This window comes from Mus musculus, chromosome 12, assembly GCF_000001635.26.
Source record: "Mus musculus strain C57BL/6J chromosome 12, GRCm38.p6 C57BL/6J".
Lineage (NCBI taxonomy): Eukaryota > Metazoa > Chordata > Mammalia > Rodentia > Muridae > Mus > Mus musculus.
This window is the reverse complement of record NC_000078.6, coordinates 91,504,528-91,524,941: the sequence shown is the minus strand read 5'-3', so window position 1 is coordinate 91,524,941 and position 20,414 is coordinate 91,504,528. Positions and strand designations below refer to the sequence as shown.

Here is a 20,414-nt window from a genome sequence, read left to right as displayed (position 1 = left end):
ACATATGGACTAGCTAATAAACTATGAATTTATGTGACATCTTCGAGTTGAGGACACTTCATCAGTGTTGTTTCCTGGGGTTCACGCAGCATAATTTCCTATGTTCCATTGTTTGTATCATGGTAAAAGACAAACACAAAGCCACGCTTGATTTGCACAATTAACTGTGGTAAAATTGTTCTACAAGAGGAACTTATGGATTTTTGGATTATTTTCTAGGAGGTGAAACATTATTCGAGAGCATTTAGCATAGATATAAAAGCATATATTCTGAATGAATAAATCCAGGGCAGTGGTTCCTAGGATTTTAGTAATTTTTTTCTTTATTTAAAATAAAAAACAATTCCTTTGAAGGATGATAATGGCTGTATTTTTAGTTGATTAAAGAAGAAACTAGTATGTGTCTGACTCTGAGGATCTCCCCATTTACTCTGTCACCTCTCTTCCTCCAAAAGGAAGCCTACCAGTTAGGATTCGCTCTGCAAACGATGCCTCACTAGTTAGGGTACACTCTGCAAATGATGCCATTATAGATGCATTATAGTAATGCTGCCATTATAGATGCCAACTACAGATACTTGGGTTTCCCCCACTGCAGAGCCTCATTTATTAATTAGGTCTCTCACTACTGTAGCCACCGGCATAGGAAAAAAATACTATTTTAAATCACAGCATTTAAGTCATAGCATTTTAGTGTCTTTGCTGTGACCTCGAAGGTGGGGCAGTGTCTTTAGAAGCATGAGGCACTTGGGCTGGTGCCTCAGCAACGTGGCTCCTGAGCCAGGCACTGCAACACATCTGCTTGCCTTTGGTTTGCAATGATTTCGCAGTCAGTAAGTAGAGCAGCCTATCAGATTAGTCTTCTGGTTGAATCCCTAGGACATTCCCTCCTCCAAGATGACTGCTACAGGAGTTCCTCTGAGCAACCCAGCAAGAAAGACAGGGTCCATGTGGACATGGGTTTCCGAGCTAGATTCTTGTCTCCTTTGAGGGACCTATGATTCCTTCCTTATAAGCAGCTAGGAGATACAGAAGAGCTGTCACCAAGTACCCAGGATGTGGTAAAGCCAGGGTTAAAGGTAAAGAAGGCACATGGGGAGTTGAAGAGGGCCACATCCTGTAAAGAGTTCTTTGGCTACTACTACTATCTTCACAGCCGCCCTGCAGGGGGCCTTCTTCCTCATCTGATCATTTTCTCCACGAGATGATTCTGAGGAGTCTTTTAAAGTCTGTGCTTTGAATGTGGCTTATATTTTCTTGTAGTCTTTCTCACCTACCTCTCCCCACCCCCACAGGTCCTTTAATAAGGTCTCTGTTAAACCCTAGTAACTAGAACTAGTATTTTGTTTTTCTATAGACCTCTTAAGGCTCTTCTTACATTAAGTGTAAATAGCCACTTATTTACACTTCTCTTACATTTCGTCTTAGCCTATCTAAGAGGAGAGTGGTTGTCTCTTCATTATAGCTTCTATGGAGTTCAGCAGGCATTTGACAAAATACCCAAGATAGAAGTGAACGAATGAGCTCTACCCTGACCAGTCTTGCATAGGCTGGCTCTCCTCAGGAATCGAAGAGAACAAGAGAGCATAAAGTTCTTTGGCAGAGGGTGGTGGTTAGAGCTAAAACTGACTTCCTTTAGGACCAAAATGTTACCCAGGATCACAACTCAATAAAAGAAGACAGACAACCCAACAGAAAAAGGGACACAAGATTTGAACAGACCCTTTTCAAGAGAAAAATATAAAAATGTGAGTAAGGATATTAAACGATGATTAGCATCACTAATTTCAGGGAACCACAAACCGAGACCACAATAAGATACCGTTTACACGTCCTGTAATGACTAGAATCAAACAGATGAATAGAAAAGCTAGGTGGGGTAGTGAATGCTGGAAGTTACTTGGGAGCTAACAGCAGGAGCTGTTTCAAAACTGTGTCTCTAAAAACTAAGAGCTTGGGATGTAGCTCAGAGCTTACAATGTTTGCCTAATGTATGCAAGCCCTGGGTTCAGTTTCCAGCAGTACACACACATTCTCACACAAATACACATCAATAAGAAAGAAAAAGAAAGTTGGCTGGCATGAAGTTCTCATGTATTGTTAATAGGAATAGAAAAAAAATGAGACCACCAGGGGTGGCGAGATGGCTCAGTGGTTAAGAGCATTGGCTACTTTTTCATTACCCAGCACTCACAAGGCAGCTCACAACTGTCCGTAACTCTAGTTCCAGGGGATCTGGCCCCCTCACACAGAGACATACATGCAGGCAAAAATACCCTTGTACATAAAAAGTAAATCATTTAAAAAAAAAATCAAAGATGCATCAGGATGCTAGAAAGAACTTTACCATGAGATTTCTGCTAAGACTATGACCTTGTGGTAACCACAAAAAGCACCAAAGAAAACAAAGACTTACTTTATTTAAACCAAGAGAGTTGGCAGCACCATGCCTGGGGTTTTTCAAATGCTGAACTTGAAAACAGTTGACAGCAACAAATGCTTATTTTTGTTGCTACATGTAATACAAACTCAAGGATATAAACACAAAGATTGTCTCTTCTTAAGAGGTACTTATAATAGAAATCGGGACTATTATGGTAATTATCATGAGTACGCTAAGTACTGTTAAGGTGAGTTACATAATTTAGAATCTGGAGAGTCCTGATTGTTACAGAGAGCATTACATTTCCACATATTGTGTTCTTTGCTGTTATAAACACAAAGAGCTCCTCTTTCAAAATAAAGGGGGAAGGAAAGAAGGCAGTCAAAGAATAGAAAATATAAAAATGGAAAGGGAAGATTGAGTATCTTCATGACAAAATTTAATCAATAAAAATATTATCAAATTCCCAAACTAAATTAAAAGGCCTTCTTGGGGGTGGGGTGGGGCATAAGGACGGCAGAATAGATGGTGTCCTAGATTTGTGCCTGGTGGAAATCAAATTCTTCTTTGAGAAATGACCTTGAGAAAAGATGGTACATAGGCAGGTTTGATGATATTTTGTTGACTGTTGAGAGAAAACTATTCCTTTACCAAGATACCACATGAGGCAGAAACACACATAATATAAAATCCCCCTTTCTTTGGATTTTCCAGGTTTAGCTTGTAGACCAAATGGCAACCAAGCCATGGACAGCTATTTGACACTCAATTATAGTGCATCAGCCGTTCACTGGGTATTTGCTAATTTCTGTTGTGGTGAGGGCGTTATGAAACTACAGGGCACAGTCCCTTTCCTGTGGGACCGTCAAATCTAATTAGGGGAAGACTGTGGGAAAGAAAAATGAAAAATTTGATACAACAGGTTCAAGAGAAAAATTACAGAGACATTACAGGTCATGCATACACAATTTATGAACTTCTATGCTTCTCATTTGAGAAATGATACTGTTTTTTGTTTTTGTTTTTTGTTTTTTCTCTTACTGAACTTCCAAGTGCTGGCGATTTCTTTAACTGTCCGCCTATATTTTATTTGATTTAATTAAATTTTTGTTAATATAATGATTGGTACTTGTTAGCTTTTGAACCCAGGACCTGAGGCTCCTCCCAGGACCACTCAGTAACAGTGGCTCCTCCCAGGACTCCTTGTTAGCATTTCCTCTAGGTTCTGCCCAACAGTTACCTAGCAACTGGGCCTCCCCTTCCCTCCCCTCTCCTCTTTTTTCCTCCCCTCTCCTTCCCCCCCTCCTCAGGTGTTCCCTGCTGCTCTCTCTGTGTCTCCGTCCGTCTCTCTGTCTTCTCTGTTTCCTTTCTTTCTCTGCCTCTACTTCCTTACCCAGAATCCTCTCTAGGTCCCCCACAAAATTATGTTAGACCCATCTTATGGCTGATACCTGGGGTGGGATGGGGGTGTGTGTGTGCTTTGTTATAGGCCCCTAAGGCACCCGTCCTGCTGCATCATACAGAGTTTTATAAAACACATCACTCCTCACCCTGCCCACTACCCTAAACCTCTCCCTCCCGGGGCCATGTTGCCTACTACGCTCTCGTTGCCTGCCTCTCTTGGCTGGTGGCTCTTCTCTCCCTCTCCCTCTCTCTCTCCTCTCATGGTGCACATAGTCTGCTGGTCGCGTTTAGCCTGGACTCTTCCCTCTGCCTGCTTCTCCCTTATATCCATAATAAAAATCTTCATACTTAGGAGTAGCCATGTCCTCCTTTTATTTCATTTTTTTTCCCGTTCAGTACTATTATTTTAATTGGAAATTTAAAATAAGATTTATTTATTTTGTTCTATGTTTATGGGCATTTTGCCTGCATCTATGTATGTAGAGCATATGTGTGCCTTGTACCTTCATAAGTCAAGAAGCTATCAGTTCGGTGCTGACCGAGTTCTAGATAGGTACTGAGAACTGAACCTAGGTCCTAGCAACAAGTGATCGTAACTGCTGAGCCATCTCTCTACCCCTAATTTATCTTTTTACTTTGCGTAGGTATGTGCATGTGTGTATATTTGTATAAGTGTGGCTTGTGTTGGGTACATGTGTGTTTATGTGTATGGTACATATGGGTACGTGTAGCTCTGTACTCAGAGACCAGAAGAGGGCATCAGGCGGCTTCCTTTCCCTCGCGCTGCCTTGTTGCTTTGAGGCAGGGTCTCTCCCAGAATTTGGAGCTCATGCTTTTTTTTTCCCCATTTAGACTCAAAACCAGTAAGCAAGCCCCTGTGGTCCTTGTTTGATTTTGGATCTGGGACAAGGGACTGAGGTGCATTTACATATCAAAGCAGACCTGGCCTCCAGGTTCTCCCAGCATCCCTCAGTCCCTACCTGGCATACCCTGCCCCCAATTCTGAACTTTCCAGCCCAGGCGCTTGGCTGTCCTTCCCCCAGAGACTTCTCCCTATATAATCCAGACATTTTGCTCTCTCTCTTCTCTTGTCCTTCTCTCTTTGAGCTTGCCCTTTCTCTCTTTCTTTTGCCTCCCATCTCCCCCTTTCCCCATGGTGACTTCCCTGGTCCTTAGGGCCAGCTAACTTGCCCGAGAACAGCTTCCCAATAAACCTGCCTTTAATATATTCTAATCTGGTTTGAATTGGCTCACCTCCCTGGAGGAGGAGAAATAACCTATCAATCCTTTTGTCCTCGCCTCTCTCAATGCTGGGTGACAGGTCTGCATGGAACCACTCCTGGATTGTTACTGTTAGGTCTAGAAATGACAGTCTTGGTTCAGCCCACACTGGACTATAGGATTGCTGGTGAATACTTCCTCAGGAATCCGTGAAAGACTTTCTGTCTGCCAGGAAGAGTCACTCCCTTATTTCCCCTTCCTCTAGCATCTGGCTTCCTATTGACACATACCAAAACCAATGCTAATTCCCAGACTCCTCCCATTCCTATTCATTTGAACTCGGTACACACACACACACACACACACACACACACACACACACACACACACGCTTCCTGTCATGATGATAACAGACTAAACCTTTGAACTGTAAGCCAGCCCCCTATGTATATGTTTTCTTTTACAAGAGTGGCCTTCAAGGTCATTGTGTAGAAATGCTAAGAGAGGTAATGGCATCACCTCTCTTCACACCTCTTTCATTTCAGAAAAATAATAAAAAGCTACTAGCCATTGATTTGTCTTACTCACAGCAAAGTTGGTCCACTGTATACTCCTCCAAAGGCATCGTTGTCTATAGCTGTCAGGTATTTATTCTTGTTTAGGTAACTAGACAGAATAGGTGAGAGAAAGAGAGAGAGAGAGAGAGAGAGAGAGAGAGAGAGAGAGAGAGAGAGAGAGAGAGAGAGAGGGAGAGAGAGAGAGAGAGAGAGAGAGAGAGAGAGAGAGAGAGAGAGAGAGAAAATGAGTTAGACAAACTTAAGCTGTCACATAACATTAGAATAAATATCAAGATAAGATGTAACCAAGGTCACATTAATTTTGACGATACCTTGCACTCTCCTGGCTTAAGCACCGTTCCATGTGTCGGGAAGGCAAAGTTTCATTGTGACAGGAATCTTTGAAAATGAACTATGTTTCGGGTCTAATTTGCATATCCACATTTTATCAAAGCTGGCTAGATTTCCTATTTCCTGGCAATTGTTTTCTCTACCCTGACTCAGATTTTGCTTCTTAAGATTGACTATTATCCCCATCTATCTCTGAAGCTAGACTTTAACTAAGAGCTGGGGTGGAGATGGTAAGGGTGGTGGTGGGCGGTAGGGATGGTTCTTTTCTTTGAGCAGAGTTGCCAGATTTAGCAAATTAAAATGCATGATGCTACTTTAATTCAATTTACAGATAAATAGTGAATAATTTTCAAGCACAAAGTTTCCTACCAAAATTAGCTGTTGCTTATTTGAAATTCAAATTTAGTTAAACGGCATGCATTTTATCCAACAATACCAGTTCTGGCATAGGGATACTTATGTAAATAAAATTACAGTGAGCATCTTTCCTGAAAAGTGATGTGTATGTCGATCCTTTCTCTTGTACAGCACACTGGCTATTTGAAAGAAGAATATTTCTTATGCAATTTAAGTCACAATGTGTGTTTGAAATAAAATTTCCTCCCAATGAACAAAAGCACCCAAGGATTTTAAAATTGGCCCTTCCCTTCCCCATAGCTTTTTTAGAGAATAAAATTATCTAAAATGAAACGAAGTACATACATCTTTATTATAAACGACCCCAATTTACACACTTACATTGACTCGCAGCACAGTATAGGCAATTTAAACGCTAGCGAATGACTCTGGCTTGATGCAAAACAAATACAGTAAAGACCCTTGGGAGGTCTGCTTAATTATAGATAATGGCGTCGTTAGTATAGCAGCAAGCTTTGCACTACAGGATGCAAGTTCTTAAGGAAGATGACTAATAATAGTAGAGTAATTGAAGACTTTCAGTTAAAACTTTTTCTCCAGAGCCTTCATAGAGAAAGTTCCCTCTATTTAATTGGATCCAGGTGTGTGTGTGTGCTGGTGAGTGTGGGTAAGAATAGAACAGTCAACCACCAGCAGTGAAGAGTTTTATCGCCCTCCCCTCTTTTGGGCATGCTAAGGCATTAAACAGAGTTAAGTATCAGGATTACAAACAATGAGGTTTCACAAATGTGAATACAGTTTAGACTCTTTCAATTATTTTTTTTTAAATAGAGGTCAAGGACTATTCATTTAAAGTAGCACTAGTTTGCCCAATACTATTTCCTCCTGACCTTATCAGAATCTGTAATTACCTAATTGATTTTCTTACTTGAATACTGTGCCTTTTAAAATCAGAATGGAAAGCTCTATGCCCTATCCATTGCCCTACACCCACTGCTAAGTTTGGTGCTCCAGAAATACTGAGTGGAGATTAAGAGTGAGCAAACAACCAAATAAATATAAGTTTCCTTCAAGATAGTGACATTGATACACTCGGGGTTCGAGGGGGTTACATATGACTGTTTAAAGAAAAAAATTAATGATAATTGAAAGAAGACTTAGTGTATGATGTGGTGGGTTTTGGAAAATGGACCTTCCTGATGACTGTAAATGCTGAGGTAGCTCATTTACAAAGAAAGGTTCACACATGGCCTCTTTAAGTAGTGGCTGAGCACACACTTCCAGAGTGCAGTAGGTAGCTCTCTGTTATAACAAAATGATGGATACAATCAGTATAAAAGAGAAATTGATTAGTTCTGTTCACAGCCATGGAGATGAGTTGGTTCCATTGTGTCTATGATACCATGGCTCCCTATGGTAGAAGCATGAGGCAGAGGAGGCTGCTGTTTTCTTTTTTCTTCTTTTAACTGTGGCTGGGCCCCTTTTGGGGAGGCTTTCCAGATATTGTCTCCAGCAGAGCAAGCTGCTACATTTCATGTGGAGGAGACCAGTCTTCTGTATGTTCAGATACCTGAGTGAGATGCCAGAGCAGCCTATGTACATGATCTTAGTGGGTTAATGTCATAATTAGCTTGAGTCACAGGACTCTCATGTTCACAGACTCATTAAGGTCTATGAAGACCTTTCGTTTGGTTGTAGCTGGAGTGGGTTAGACCCACCTTGGGGGGGGGATCCCAACTGGATATAGGCTCTTATGAACACAATTTTGTAATGTGACAACCATGTCGGGCATAGTGACCACACCAGCTTGTAAGTCTTTCTGGATCTTTGGGCTAGTGTAGCTGCCAATCACACTTTGTTCCCAGGCTGCACAAAATCAAGTAAGCTCTGCTAACTTCTCTTTCCTGATCTTCATCTCCAATAATTGAGAGGAAGTATCTGCTCGCTCTAATCACCAGAAATTAATTATTGTAAAATGAAATTATCACTTGTCCAATTTTGTAGTGTTCTCATCTGATACTTAATATACCCCTGAGGACAAGGAGACTTCTTGATAAGCGCTGCAGTTTACCAGAAATGTTGCAGAAGACTTCAAACTGAAAAAGGCAGCCAGAGTCCAGAATGGGAGAAAGAATGTGGCGGGAGGTACAGCCAATGTGAACGGAGATGAACCGGCCTGAGGAAGGGCCTGTTCTCAAAAGACAGGATGGTTATTTGGATACTTAGCCTCAGAAGATGATAAGGTGCTTAGAAATGACCTTGTCTTGCTTCCATGTACAGTCTGTTGGTTTTTCTGCAACAGGGTCTTACTATGAAGCCCTGGCTGACCTTGGACCTGTCATCCTCTTCCACATTCTAAGAATCTGGTAGTTTTCAGGGAAACCTCTTTTAGCTTTGACTCTTGGGTTCTGACTTCTCTTTGCAGCTTCTACCAGAAACTAAGGGTAAGGAACTACAGACACAGAAGGAACTACAGACACAGAAGTTTTAGCATACAGGAAGAAAGTGCTTTCATTAAGCTCATTGAACACATGCTATTTTCTGGGAACGCCAGTCTCTTTAAACTGGTTTCTTGATCATAACTTAATCCCCATCCAGTGCCGTACCCATTGGCTTAGGTAAGTCAGTCACAAAGCTTGGTCAGCCAGATGCGAGCCTATTCCAGACAGTGACTATTTTATGTGAGGCTGATAATGGAAGATGAACAGAAAGAAGGTTCACGAGGTGAGAAGGACTTGTCAGAAGTGATGGGAGGAGAGATTTCCTAGAGTCAGGATGGATAACATGATAGGAAGGGCTCCTAGGAAAGCCTTCATAGTTCCTTCAAAAGTAAAACAGATGCTGCTAACCCTGCCTGCTTAGCGACTTCATTATTTGGGTGGATTCTGCCTCTTTGAGAACCTGGTGAAGAAATTAAGCCTCTCCTACAAAACAGTTGTCAATTTTTCCACATTTCAATACTTGAGAATATCTACTTTGACGGAAAATGATGTATCTCACAGCTAGGGGAGAAGTGGGACAAATGAAGATAGCAATGAGTTGGGGAAAATTGTCCAATTGACAGCATTATGGTGTGTGTGTGTGTGAGAGTGTGTGTGTTCAGGTTCTCTTGGACTCACTTTTTAAACCTTTCTTTTTTTGAGACTTATTTATTTTATGCATTTGAATGCTTTCCCTGCATGTGTGTCTTTGTGTCATGTGCATCCAGTGCCTACGGAGGTCAGAAGAAGGGTTCAGATCCCTGGAAATGGCATCACAGACAGCCGTGAGCTGCTGTGTAGATGACCCTAGGTCCTCTGTAAGAGCAGTTGGTGCACTTAACCACCAAGTCATCTCTCCGCCCCTGGATTTAGTCTCGACACACAGCAGCCAATCAGTAAAGACTTGTTCGATGAGAAATGAAAGTCTTGTTTCTGGATAATTCACAGATAGGACAGGTTTTATTCAGCAGCGCGAGAGTTCAGTATCAAAGAGAGGAGTGAGATATACTGTGGTGAGGACATTTGCTGTTCTTCCTGGACTGTGTTTTCTGGGGGAGTTTAAGGATCCATTTCAGTTCCAATATAGAGTTTCGGCTCATTCCTTTGTAATTCCTTTAGGGGAAACTAGGGTTGGCACCTGGTTATAGTTTGACACTCACAGGGGAGTGTGTCTGTGGAGAACCGTGTGTCGGTTTGTTTTTGTTTTCTGCATGGCTCTTGTTAGTCGGAAAATGATAGGGATCTAGCACCGAGCCCTTCCATTAGTCTAAAGTGAAGCTGGATTGCTCTGTGGAAATCTTGCTGCTTTCAGAGACTGGGTCACTTGTTTATCAACAGTTGACAGGTGAGAAAGTGTTCAAAACTGCAGGAGGCAGAGGGGACAGCCAACCTTGGAGCATATCCTACAAGCTGTTCAAATACTTATCCCGTGAGAAATGGCAGTCTACTTTAAGCCTATAATCTTCTCTCCCGTCATCTTTTCCCAGTGGCTCCAGGCTGTGGAGAATTGCTTCCCATCAGCTAATGTGTGATGCTAATTAGCACATTATTTGTGTTGACTTCTCTGCTCAATAACCATTATTGTCTGGGTAAGTCCTTCACACAGCCGAGTTGTATTAAGTAATTTATTTTTGGTCCAAATGTTTACTTCTAGATAGAAGCTAAACAACTAGAATTCAACAAGAGAAAATTCATCTCAGAGACTCAGGCACTGTGGGAGAAGCAACCCAGCTCTAGAAGACTGTATCCCGAGAGAACGGAGAGATCCAGTGAATGAACAAGTGCCCCAGCTTATGACTGACAGCAGTTCCACTGCTCTTTGAGCAAGGATACTCAGATTAGGTGATCTGTTGTCTGAGTAATGGCCGTGTTCTTGGCTCTCTGTGAAACCACAGGGAGAGGAGTTATCCCCCACTTGTCATGATTTTCCCCGATTTCTAACCAAGGGGGGAACTGCCGCTGTGGCTTCAGAGCTTGTCCTCAGTGTGGGATTCATCCAACTTGGCTGTGATAATGTTACTCAGTCACGCTAAAACAATGGGTGTAATTGAGATCAGACCCGATCATTGAAGTGCATTTGGTATGAGGTGGATGATTGCTGTTTTGGATAACAATCTATTTCAGCCAGAACCTAGAGAGATCTAAAGACAGTTCTAGAGAGGTTATGCTATTTACAATCTTTGAACCGTGTTTGGGTAATTATTATAGAGGACTAATACGTTTTTCTTAGTTTGAAAACCCAGTAAATACTGAGCTATGTTACAAAATATTATGCGAGGGTCTAGAGAGATGGCCAGGGCTAAGAGCACATTGCATGCAAGCGTGAATACTGGGGTTTGATTCCTGGAACCCAGATAAAGGCCTGGAGTAGAGGAGGCACATATGTAGCCCCAGCATCCCTATTCTGGGAGGTAGAGATATTAAGTTGAAGATTTGAAGCTTGTGGGCCAGCTAGCTTGGAGTGACGGCTTTCAAATCAAAGGAGAAAATATTTTGTGGTGTTTCACAATATTAAATGCTGATCTTTAAATACCATGGGATAAATTTAGATCAAATCATGCTGATTTCTCCAGGGAAGGAGACCAACATCTTTGCCTATTTTGCACTTGTATATTTTCTAGTGGATGCATATTTTGAATTGGATAAATTTATTTCTAATGCACTTTAATCGTTGGTGTAGCTGGGTTTATATTGACTCCACAAGAATGTGATTTTTATTGTGAGCAGGAAGCAACTTCCTGCTCCTCTTTGCTTTGGTAGTGGCTAGCACAGTGTTTTGTGCACTGTAGGCCCCCACTCGCTATACTGAGAAGTAAATGAAGGGCTGCGCAGAATTAGTGCAATCGGGCTTTCCAGTTCTGTAAATTTTAAGTGCAAGAATGTGTGTATCCTGTGGCGTCTTACAAGGCTTCTCCTGTAATTATATATTTAAAGAAATGAATAAAGTCAAACCATAACAACTCTTGTTTTACCAAATACCCAAGTGAATGATATTCTAACCCTTTCTCTCATAGAGACTGGAAGGAAGCCCAAAAGCATGGCCAGGAGCTAGACTCCACTTCAACAAGGTGTAGAGAACCTTGCCTAACTATAAGAAATCCAGAACTCATATTAAAATGGAACCATTCCAGAAGCCAGTATCTAACCAGAATATCAACCCAAAGCAGTTACTCTGCACGGGTGTTCTTTTCTACCCAGCCCCTCTGTGTTTAGTTGCATAGTTATTTTAAAAGTCAGTCCATGGGCTACAGCATCAGCATCGTGAAAGGGTGTGTTAGAAATGCAGGCTTCTAGAGCCCAGCTCAAGTCGACAGAATCAGCATCTGCATTGCACAAGTTCCCTTGATGGCTTGCATGCCTAGTAGTGTTTGAGAAGCAAAGTAGTACACAACACATTTAGACTCATAAGGCTTCTCCGGCTTTACAGTCGGCAACTACATAAGGAATGTTTTAAGGAAGGAAGGAAGGAAGGGTATAGAAGCATAGGAGGCCGTAATTAACACATCACTGTAAGAAATGAGCAGTTAAGTTTGGGAGGGAATACCAGATAATTTTGAATTTAAAAATATATAGCTGCTAAAGAAATAAGAAGGGTTGCAATGCAAGAGATGCATAGCTTTAATGGCATCATTCAGGAGGCAGAGGCAAGCAGATCTTTGTAAGTTCAAGGCCAGCCTTGTCTACATAGCTAGTTCCATGACTGCCAGGGTTACATAGCAAGACACTACTTTGAAAAAAAAAATTGTAAGACAAATAAAATGTAAGTCTGTTTGGTTTGATCATTTGGGTATCATTTACCTTTAGAAAAGAAAAAACATGTCAAAACAGATTGCATCACTTTGTGAAAACACCTTTGGTGTAAAGATACGCTTTCCCTTCATGTACTAGCAGATGAACATTCACACACACACACACACACACACACACACACACACACACACACCCCTGTAAGATAACTCATGGTGGTGATGTACATCTCCATTTTATTGAAGATGAGAGCTTTGGGGTACAGGACTGGGGCCGACATTAAGTATCCACACCAGATGGCCCTTGTCAAGTTCCTTCATCATTATTTTCAAGGCCTGAGATACTTAAAATAGATCCCAACAGAACTGAGACCCTCTGGATAGTCCTGGGAGTGAGATGTGGGGGATGGTGGCAGTTACCCAGTTACCATGGTTACCCTAAACTTACACAGCATCCAGCTTTGTTCCATTGAAAGCATGTCCTTGGACTGAAGTAAATCCATTGTTGTACAGTTTCCTAAAATCAAGAGGAGAGAGAGAGAGAAAAACAAAACAATGACCACGTAGTTCAATGGTAGAGTACTTGCCTAGCATATGTAAGACCCTGGGTCACTGAACTCCCAGACCTGAATAAATAAGTAAAGCAGATCGCCCGTGGCATATGTGTTGCTCATTTTTTTTTCTGTTTTAATTGCTGAGTTTCATCTCTTTAGTATCAAAAATGTGCATAAAATTTCTCATGTCATTCATATGCATCCCTTAAGAAAACTGTAGCGTATGCCTTGTTTAGAACATAAGATGTTTCCCAGTTTGAAGCTCCAGTCTCCAGTCCCGGGTGCCAGTAAGTCAGCTTTTCCTCAATAGCAGACTTAGAAGAACGCTGGTTTGCAAGGATTTTATACAGTTATTATTATTATTATTATTATTATTATTATTATTATTGATGTAAACTCAGGTCTTCTGCAAGATCAGTAAGCACTGTTAACTGCTGAGCCATCTCTCTAGTGCCTAGGATTTTTTTTTCAGTGAGGGCATATTAAAGGGAAGAGGGCTTCAGGTGAAAGTTAAGCTCATGTCAACACTGGAGGCATGACAGCAGTTTTTAGAGATGACCACTTGAGGAGAAATTCATCTGAATGTATAGATTTTTTTTTTAACTTAAAATGTTATTTTACCTTCTTTCAAAAAAAAATTCTACTTATCCTCAGAGTTTATCATAAGCCAAAAGCTTAAGGGTTACAGGTAGAATTGAGCCTCATAGAAGAATCTAAGAAGGCAGATAGATAATGCCCTTTTGTGATAATTTTTGAACATTTTTAACAGGCAATGCATCTGCAGCTAATTAATTTTTTTCTACCTAGATTCCCAGGAGCCAGCCTGAAATGCTACCACCTGCGTTTCCTAGTAAAGTTACTGAGACTTGGAAGTGACTCGCCAAGAACTTGTTAGTCTAAACTTATTAGGGATCAGGATCCTTGACCCCAAATACAATTCTTCTCACCTATCAAAACCATGCACCTCTGCAGGAGAAGGGACCCCAGTGTTTGGAACTCTAAGATATGTGGTTATTGGTGGCCTTTGACATAAAGAGACAACAGCCATGACCAGAGCAACAGGCATTTCCTCCTAAGGAATTCCTTGGGACAGGCGTGGGAGAACTTCAGTAATAATGTAATCTATGACATGTGCACTCGATAAACCAGTAACTACAGAGGAGTCTCCAAGTTTGCAATCAGGCCTAGTTCTGCCACGTAATACCTGGGTGATCCTGAGACTGTCACATCCTCTTTCATCCTGTTTATTTAATCTCTAGAAATAATGATGCTATTACTTCATTACAAGTTGCTAAGGAGACAGAGGCACTATAGCTAATAATGATGAATGCTTAAAAGAAGACAATGTTGAAGGACAATTCTAAAATTCGAATTTATTCTAGATAATTGTAAGAAATTGAGAAATAATCTGTTGGTTTTGTTGTTGTTTGTGCATCTTTTGTTTTGTCTTTAAAATGCCCGAATTTAGTTCTAATTTCTAAAGAACCATGGGTATGGATTGCAATCTGTTTTCCAGGGACTTAGACACAGACAGGGAAAAATACCAGTGAATAAATTCACTTTTCCAGAAATGCAACTCTTTTGCAAATATGTGAAAAAATTAACACATTTTTATTTCCTCCAACTTTTTCCTTGATGGGCTTGAGAGATGGGTCATGTAGTAAATGCCAGCCATGTAAGCATGAAGACCTGACATTTGGATCCCTAAGACCCGCTTAAGAAGTCAAGCAGAGTAGCATATGCATGCCTGGAACTCTCATCCTGAGCATGGGGTGGACACAGGCGGGTACTTGAAGCTCATTGAGCATCTAGCCTAGCCAAATCGATGTGCTTCAGGTTCAGCCAAAGACCCTGTCCCCAAAAATACAAGTGGAGAATAATTGAGAAAAAAAAAAATATCTACCTATAAGCCTCCACAAGTACATACACAAACCTGCATGCATACACCTACGCTAAAGAGTACAAATACACACACACACACACACACACATACACACACACACACACACACACACACGTTCTTGGTTTGATTTATATTTTAGACACTAAAAACTTCATGGACAAGCAGGTCTTGAAGGTTGTAAATGGCAGAGAAATTAAAGAAGTGGGGACACAGACGTGAACTCTGCGGTTGGGTGTTTTCCTTGAATGTTTAGCATTTTGAGCTTCATTAATCTTCAAGAAAGAAAGGGCTTTTATAAGACTATAATTTAAAAAAAAATCACCTGGAAAGACAGTTGACAAACTCATGCCATTCTCACCTCTACATTGAGGATCCCACCACTGTTCCCCAAAGGAGGCGTAGGACAACTTTCTTTTGAAAGGGAATGGAGATCCTGGGCAAAAGTATTAACAAGGGGAAGCTAACATTCTGCAAAGAAGCTGAGGATGGAGGGACTAACTTGGGACGAATGCTACTTAATGCAGGAAACCTTTACAGGGGACATGCATGGCCTTGAACTTAGGGACTGAGCAGGCTGAGAGCCCACTCTTGCTAAAAGGAAAGGTGGCTGAGTTGCAACCACTTGCCCTTGCCCAAGAGGTCCACCTGTGTCTGGAAAACCATATGTGACCTGCTCCACTGGGGAAGAAGAGCTATGGTTCACATGACCCAAATGGATACCTAAGCAGTGGCTTGGAAAGGAGGTCCCTGGGAAAAACTGAGTGGAGGCTTGGGTCAATTTGGCTGGGAACTAAGTCAATCCAATTTGTATCCAGCAAAGAACTCTAGGCTGTAGTGTGGCCAGAGGTAGAGAATCCCGGTGACCATATAGGTAAACAAAACAAAACCCTTCTAGTCTTGAGTGGGGGTGGTGCTATGGAAACTAGAGAGAAGGGGTCTGCAGAGGTGGCCCTGAATCCACCTTGTGACTATCACAATGAGAGAAGAGATTTCTGCCAGCTTGAAGAGTTAGCTTATCTTTTATATTCCCATTAGATCTTCTCCATTAGAATATTTTATGACTCTCCCTGATTTTGTATCTACTTAGATTGCTTTCTAGGTTTTGAAACTGAGTCTGGAAGTTGTCATAAAGCCAAGGTTGAGCTTGAACCTCAGAACCTCCTGTCTCTACCTCCCAAGTGCTGAGATTACAGGCCTGTGCTACTATGCCCCATTTATAGGGTAGTGGGGATGGAACCCACGGCTCCATGCATGCTAGGCAAGTTCTGTACTTACACAGTACTATACATCCCACAGTATCTACTTTTGAACATCCAAAGAGAAGGTCATGAACTCTATTGCTAATTTCTATTGAACAAGCAGTCATAGGAGCTCTGTCATAGTTTCTGATTTCTGGGTGAAAGTGTGCTTGGGGACTATGAAAAGCCCTTAGTGGTACTACTCTATATTCAGGGACTCTGTGACAGTCACATTTACTCTGTGGAACTTTTTCCTCTACAGCGGTGGTTCTCAACCTTTCTATTGCTGTGACTCTTTAATACAGTTTTCCTCATTTTGTGGTGACCCCAACCATAAAATTATTTTTTGTTGCTACTTCATAACTGTAGTTTTGCTACTGTTATGAATTGTAATGTAAATATCTGATATGCAGCTCCTATGAAAGAGTCACTTGACCCCCCAAAGGGTTGCGACCCACAGGTTGAGAACCCCTGCTCTGTAGATTTGGGATATTTGTATGTAGGATGCTGTGTCACAAAGCCTCCAGCCTACATCTGACCCACACTCTGTTTCCATAAAGGGACTCAATGATGATGCAGACTTGCCCAGTGACTTATGTAAGTGTTTGACTATGTTTTGCAGTGGCAGTTGCTATGAGCCAGTATAACTTGGATAACCAATCTGGCCCTCAGAACAAATGCACCAACCCCTATCATAAGAGAACATGCAGTTCTTATTATCTTATCCTGTTTGGGATCCATAGAATATCACAGTACAAGGCAACACTCAATTCTATGAAACCCTTCCAGATTCAGAGTATACATTAGAAGGTAGCATCCTTCCAAAGTCAGACACATATTTAGCAGATGGGGCGGGGTGGGGGGAGGGGGAGGGGAGGGGGGGAAGAAAACTATGACAATAGCCTCAGATAAAATTCAGGTACTGGCAAGAGTGAAACTGGATACTCACAGGGTCAAGGTTTCATTGCATAGGCCCTGGAATGCGTTTTCAGGGACCGAAGTCATGTAAGGGTTGTCTGTGATTTCACTGCAAGAGAAAGCGATGGAAACTGTTGAGAAAAGAAGCACTCTGGAAATGGATTCTTGTTGCACATAGATGCACTTCAAGGAACCAGCCACAACACATCACAGTTTTAGCTGTTTCTTTGACCCGATCCTGAGCGCTGGTGATTCTAATCACATGAGGTGGGTGAGAGCTGTTCTAGATGGATACATATTCAGAATAGAGCATCCAATCAAGCAAACGAGCTCCACGGTGAGCTGAGGTCTCTGCCTTACTCCTTATCTTGAAGCAGATGGAGCTGAGAGACTTCTGAATCTGTAATATTATGTCCATAGCAACTAGAATTTTCTATGTCAATAGAAGGATCAGGGGAAAGGGATCAATGGATCTCATTTCATGAGTATCATTAGAATGTCCTCTATTTACAAAACACTGCCAACCTGGTGCTCCCAGAGGACGGCTTATGTTTAACCCGAGCTTATCTGTAGTAAAGAGACATGGTCATGTTTTCCCTCCTAGGGGGGAAAAATATTAAGAGTTTGCAGCATGCTAGGTAGTGGTGGTGCCTTTGAGGCAGAGGCAGGTAGATCTCTCAGTTGGAGCCCAGTTTGGTCTATACAGCAAGCTCCAGGACAGCCAGGGCTACAGAGAAATCCTGTCTTAGGAAAAACAAACAAAGAAAATGTTTGCAGCTGATCATTCTCCATTTTGCTGAGTCTGCAGTGTGAACTCAGCCTTTGCAATTCTCCTGTTTCCGTACTTTTTCATTTGTATGATTAGGTAAGACAACTGGTCTGACTGATGCTTTTGGAAAAAAAAAAAGGCATCAGAGTCAATCCAAAGCAGGGCTCTTGACTGCACTGTGTAGCTCGGATCACACACTCATTTGAATTTTCTGGTCTTTTGCTTCACTGTTTGTTGAAAAGGACACCGATAACTTCCCTCTACACCTCAAGAGGTGGTTGAGTGGGGCAGGAAGAGTTAAAAGCTATCAGAAAATATGGAAAGTGAGCTATCCTTGTTAGCAGGAGTCCCCTTCCCCATTCAGTCATCCCCCTGGGAAATCATTGGATCATTTTTTTCCCATTTAAAAATCAAATGACGGTGGCAGAGCCTTGACTCAGTTCTGTGGGTAAAGGTGTTTGCTCTCAGGCCTGACAACACGAGTTTGACTCTGAGAATCTACCCCTGAATGTTGTCTTCTGACGGCCACATAAAGACACATATACACTAAATAAATAGAACATTTCATGTAAAGTGTTAAAGAAAATAGTCTAGGAACTGTCCTGATTAATCGAGGTGGTAAGACCCTCCCTGAATATGGCTGGCACCATTTCAGGGGCTGAATTCTAAGTCACATAAGAGTGGACGAAGCTTACTGAGTTGTAGAACCTGGGACCACCAGTCCAGGGATGGCCCCACCCACAATGGACTGGGCACTCCCTATCAATCACTAATTAAGAAAATGCCTTGTAGACCTGCCTAAAACCTGATTTTTAGGGAGGAACTTTTAAAAATTGAGGTTTCTTTCTCTCAGGTGACTTTAGCTTTTGTCAAGTTGACATAAAACTAGCCAGCACAAACCCATTTCAACCTAGGTTCCTATTCCCATTGTCTTACAAGAATGGTTTTTGCCAGAATAACCAGTGACTTACAGTTAATTAACTGTGAGTTTTATAAGAAAGCAAGCTGAGCAAGCCATGAGGAGCAAGCCAGTAAGCAGCACCCCTCCATGGCCTCAGCTCAGCTCCTGCCTCCAGGTCCTTGCTCCTACTGAGCTCCTGTCCTGACTCTTTCTGATGATGTACTGTGAGGTAGAAGTATACACTGAATAAACTCTTTCCTCCGTAAGTTTCTTTGGTTATGGAGTTTTCATGACAGCAATATTAATCCTAACTAAGACAGGGTTCAAGAAAGAATTAGGGGGAAGCGAATTAGAGAAAGGGAAGAAAGCCAATTCTTTTGAGTTTTTCTAACTTCATTTCTGTCACCAAAAGACAACAAAGGGGAGGGGAGTGGAGAGATGTTCAGAGCTCTTGCTGCTCTTGAAGAGGACCCAGGTTCAGCTCTCTGCACCTACATGGCGGCTCACAGTGGTTTCTAACTCCAGTTCTAAGGCATTCTATTCCCTTTTCTGGCCTCCGTGGGCACAAGGCACTGGGAAGGAAGAGATGGTTTATTTGGCTATAGTTCCAAGTTACAGGCCATCATTTCACTCATCCCTCGCTCCATCCTTCAGCACAATTACCCTGCCCCCTTCCTGCCTCCCCCCAAATCTGCTCTCTCTTGGACGTTTGCTTTTCCTGGCTTCTGCTAGTTCCCATGACTGTACCCCAATTCTTGCCATGTTTCATATACATAGACAAAATATACCAAATACTGCATGTTGAGTATACTTACAGTATAAAGAATATGTCCGTGGAATAAATTTTGGTCAAGTCAGGGAATATTCTAAGTCCAGTATTGAAAATGCCACTACATTGAAAAAGAAGAAGAAACGAAAGTTTCAGGAAAGAAAATCAACACCTAGGAAGTATACTGCAATGGCTGGAAGGACGAGTTCCAAGGCCTCCACTCAATGTCATGACTGTGGCGAGTGCTAACACCAGTACGGAATGACATTCCTTCAAAGCAAAATAGCTTAATCCAATCAATGCTGGTGGTGCCTATGTGCTGCTTAGAATTCTCTGTGGATTATGTGAACTCAGCGAGAGTCCTAGAAACAGGACAGGAAGTGACAAGGGAAGGAGGAGGAGGCAGGAGGAAGCAAAAGAGAGTTTCCTGTTTTAATTGGAAAATGCTGTAGGTGTGCGCTGGGGGATGGGCTGTAAAAGGCCAATGGAGGAAAAAATATATGACTACCCAACTCTAAGTCAGCTTTCCTGTTTTAAACTCTACATATGCCATGGTGACCTATGCCATCGATACAGTACTCCAGAGGCAGAGGCAGGAGGATCTCAATGAGTTTGGTGTTAGTCTGGTCTTCTACATGGTGAGTTCTAGGAGAGTTAGGGCTATCAGCTAGGGCCATGTAGAGAGACCCTGTCCCCTCCACATACTCCCGAAATCTGCTTCATATTGCATTATTATTTTGCTAAGAATGTCTTGTTTGCAGTAGTGACCCGTGAGTATACAGCAGTGGCATTTAAAAAAACATGCCCAGAAAGGAAGGAAAATTAGAAAGAAAACAGCTTCTCTTTTCAAAATTCATGCCATC

General features: G+C 41.9%; 1 protein-coding gene across 2 annotated transcripts in view; it reads right to left on the bottom strand.

Moving 5' to 3' along the window:
* Nucleotides 1-20,414, bottom strand: part of Tshr (thyroid stimulating hormone receptor) — a 139,517-nt gene that overhangs the window by 15,568 nt on the left and 103,535 nt on the right. The window contains exons 5-9 of one of the 2 annotated variants that reach the window (NM_001113404.1): nt 19,598-19,672; nt 17,144-17,221; nt 12,948-13,016; nt 5,597-5,674; nt 2,401-2,962 (exon numbers count right to left, since the gene is read on the bottom strand). In NM_001113404.1, the coding sequence (NP_001106875.1) occupies nt 2,917-2,962; nt 5,597-5,674; nt 12,948-13,016; nt 17,144-17,221; nt 19,598-19,672 (346 nt within the window). In that variant the 3' untranslated portion in view covers nt 2,401-2,916. Of the gene's footprint in view, nt 1-2,400; nt 2,963-5,596; nt 5,675-12,947; nt 13,017-17,143; nt 17,222-19,597; nt 19,673-20,414 lie in introns of those variants that run through there. The other variant, NM_011648.5, reaches the window with a different exon arrangement.